The 3265-nt window shown below is 37.3% G+C and overlaps 1 protein-coding gene across 1 annotated transcript; it reads left to right on the forward strand.

The window, feature by feature from the left end:
• Positions 1-751: 751 nt before the first annotated feature.
• On the forward strand, positions 752-1550 carry LOC129280332 (galanin receptor 2a-like). Its single transcript, XM_064112206.1, has one exon. It carries the CDS (start codon positions 816-818, stop codon positions 1548-1550), a length of 735 nt encoding a protein of 244 aa, XP_063968276.1. The 5' UTR covers positions 752-815.
• Positions 1551-3265: the final 1715 nt, after the last annotated feature.

The following is a 3265-nucleotide window of genomic DNA, read 5'->3' on the forward strand; positions in this document are numbered from 1 at the left end:
TCATCTGACATCACCCCAAAAAAATCCAGTTTACCAGTGTGGTGAAGATATGAATTAATTTTCAATACATCAAACTTACAAATATTAACTTTCATGATCGAGATCTGTTATTTGTATGCATGTTTGCCCAAACCTTATTGATAGGCCTATTATTTATTAGTTATTATACAACATCAGAATCGACATCCCATACGAATCGAACCAATTGTTTTTGTGTTATGATGACCTTTTACATGTTTAGTCTCAATATTTTGTGTGTGCAAGTTCTTGTTTCACTAATAAAAGTGGATTAAAGACCTGGGGAAAAAATAAAAACTTGGACAAGTGATGAATGATTATGCGGTTAACTTACAATACTAACAGGAACTTCCTCTATTGGTTTGATCATTTTAATTGTTATTGAATCGGAAGTTACGCTAAAATGTAGTTGTGTTGGAATAATTAGTTTATAGCCTTAGCTTTAACGAGCATGATTATTCATATTAATTTGACAAGACGATAATCACATGCAGCTCTGAAAAGATATACTTGGCGAATCAGTAGGCTAAAGGTGCGATGAGACGACTGCAATTGGATTTGCTCCCTTGCCATCTTGCATTATTTCTGTTTTCACTCCGCGTTCTTTTCAACACTCTACAAGGCACAGTTTTTCCTCGACAGCTGAAATCCGTCTGAAATCCAACTTGCAACTTTCTCACCCTGTGTAAGGAGAAATCCACGAGGGAGAGTAGTGAACCAAGACATCGGAACGACCGACGAAACAGAGACTGAAGCTGCCTTCAGCCTTAGAGCCTTGCTGATTCACCTCGAACAGAATGGCAAACTGTACCGTCTTTCCAAACACTAGTGACCAATGGACACTCATTGGAGATCCGTTTCCCCCATTCGACTACGTCCTTTGCCTCCTCATCATCATCGGAGTCGTGGGCAATTCCCTCGTCATCTTCATCAAGATTCGCCAAGGAGGATCGCGAAGTGGAGGTGGGGTAACGGAGACCAATCGCCTCGTCATTGGACTCGCCACCGCGGACCTTCTAACCGCAGTATTTCTTATTCCGGTCCCGGAGCTTGTGAACGTACCGCATAACGCTGCGGGCGAGTTCTACTGTCGGGTCCTGGAGTCGAGGTTCTTGGCGTGGATATGTTTCATTGCGTCGGTGTATACTCTCACCACCATCTCCGTGGAACGTTTCCTCGCCGTTGTCTATCCGTACTACTACAGGATATGGATCAAGAAACACCACGTGAAGTACTCATTTCTTGTCATATGGCTATCTTCTTTTGTCATCAATATTCCCATCATCGCTTTCCATTCCATAGATGGATGTGGCAGATGCAACTCCACGATTCCATCGACCCGCTCTAGACGAATCAACGGCGTTTTCATTTTCTTAATCGAATATTTGGGTCCTCTGTTCATTATGACGTACACGAGTGTAAGGGTTTTGATCGTTCTTCGAAGGAGTCGGATCAAGGGCGTGGATGAAAGTGATAAATCTCTCAAGAGGCAATCGACGCAGCTTGATATGTATGGAACGCGGAAAGGCTAAAATTTGATCACTGTCACTTTTGATTTGATGGACCTCCGTACCAGCCATCATCAAATCAAGTGCAGCCATCAGTAAATCAAAAGTGGCCATCATCATATCAATTTTCAGCATCATATCCCTCTGTACCAGCCATCATCAAATCAGTTTCTAACATCAAATCAATGTTGTCCTTTCGGCGTTCCTGATGTGCGCGCCAAAAGGACACCTGTAAGTTGATGGCAGCCACTTTTTATTTGATGACGGTTACTTTTGACTTGATGACGGCCACTTTTTATTTGATGACGGTTACTTTTGACTTGATGACGGCCACTTTTTACTTGCTTTTTATTTGATGACGGTTACTTTTGACTTCATGACGGCCACTTTTGACTTGATGGCGGCTGCTTTTGATTCGATGATGGCTGCTTTTGATTTGATGATGGCTGCTTTTGATTCGATAGTGGCCACTTTTGATTTGATGATGGCTGCTTCTGATTTGATGATGGTTGCTTTTGATTCGATAGTGGCCACTTTTGAACTGATGATGGCCACTTTAGATTTGATGATGGTCACTTTCAATTTTTTTATCGCTTTTCATTTGATGGTCACTTTTTGTTTGATGGTCACTTTTTATTTGATCACTTAATTTGATGGTCACTTTTTATTTGATGGTCACTTTTTATTTGATGGTCACTTTTCATTTGATGGTCACTTTTCATTTGATGGTCGCTTTTAATTTGATGGGCACCTTTTATTTGATGATCACTTATTTGATGGTCACTTTTAATTTGATGGTCACTTTTAATTTGATGGTCACTTTTAATTTGATCATCAATTCTTATTTGATGGTCACTTTTAATTTGATGGTCGCTTTTTATTTAATGGTCACTTTTTATTTGATGGTCACTTTAAATTTGATGGTCACTTTTTATTTGATGGTCATTTTTAATTTGATGCTCAGTTTTTATTTGATGGTCACTTTTAATTTGATGGTCGCTTTTTTGTTGCTCACTTTTTATTTGATGGTCACTTTTTATTTGATGCTCACTTTTCATTTGATGCTCACTTTTTATTTGATGGTCGCTTTTTATTTGATGGTCACTTTTTATTTGATGGTCACTTTTAATTTGATGGTCACTTTTTTGTTGGTCACTTTTTATTTGATGGTCACTTTTTATTTGTTGGTCACTTTTAATTTGATGGTCACTTTTAATTTGATCATCAATTCTTATTTGATGGTCACTTTTAATTTGATGGTCGCTTTTTATTTAATGGTCACTTTTTATTTGATGGTCACTTTAAATTTGATGGTCACTTTTTATTTGATGGTCATTTTTAATTTGATGCTCAGTTTTTATTTGATGGTCACTTTTAATTTGATGGTCGCTTTTTTGTTGCTCACTTTTTATTTGATGGTCACTTTTTATTTGATGCTCACTTTTCATTTGATGCTCACTTTTTATTTGATGGTCGCTTTTTATTTGATGGTCACTTTTTATTTGATGGTCACTTTTAATTTGATGGTCACTTTTTTGTTGGTCACTTTTTATTTGATGGTCACTTTTTATTTGTTGGTCACTTTTAATTTGATGGTCACTTTTAATTTGATCATCAATTCTTATTTGATGGTCACTTTTAATTTGATGGTCGCTTTTTATTTAATGGTCACTTTTTATTTGATGGTCACTTTAAATTTGATGGTCACTTTTTATTTGATGGTCATTTTTAATTTGATG

The sequence above is a fragment of the Lytechinus pictus genome, chromosome 17, assembly GCF_037042905.1.
Source record: "Lytechinus pictus isolate F3 Inbred chromosome 17, Lp3.0, whole genome shotgun sequence".
NCBI lineage: Eukaryota > Metazoa > Echinodermata > Echinoidea > Temnopleuroida > Toxopneustidae > Lytechinus > Lytechinus pictus.

What these genes read in the sequence shown, in the direction of transcription:
- LOC129280332 (XM_064112206.1), top strand. Translation starts at nt 816, where the DNA reads ATGGCAAACTGTACCGTCTTTCCAAACACTAGTGACCAATGGACACTC.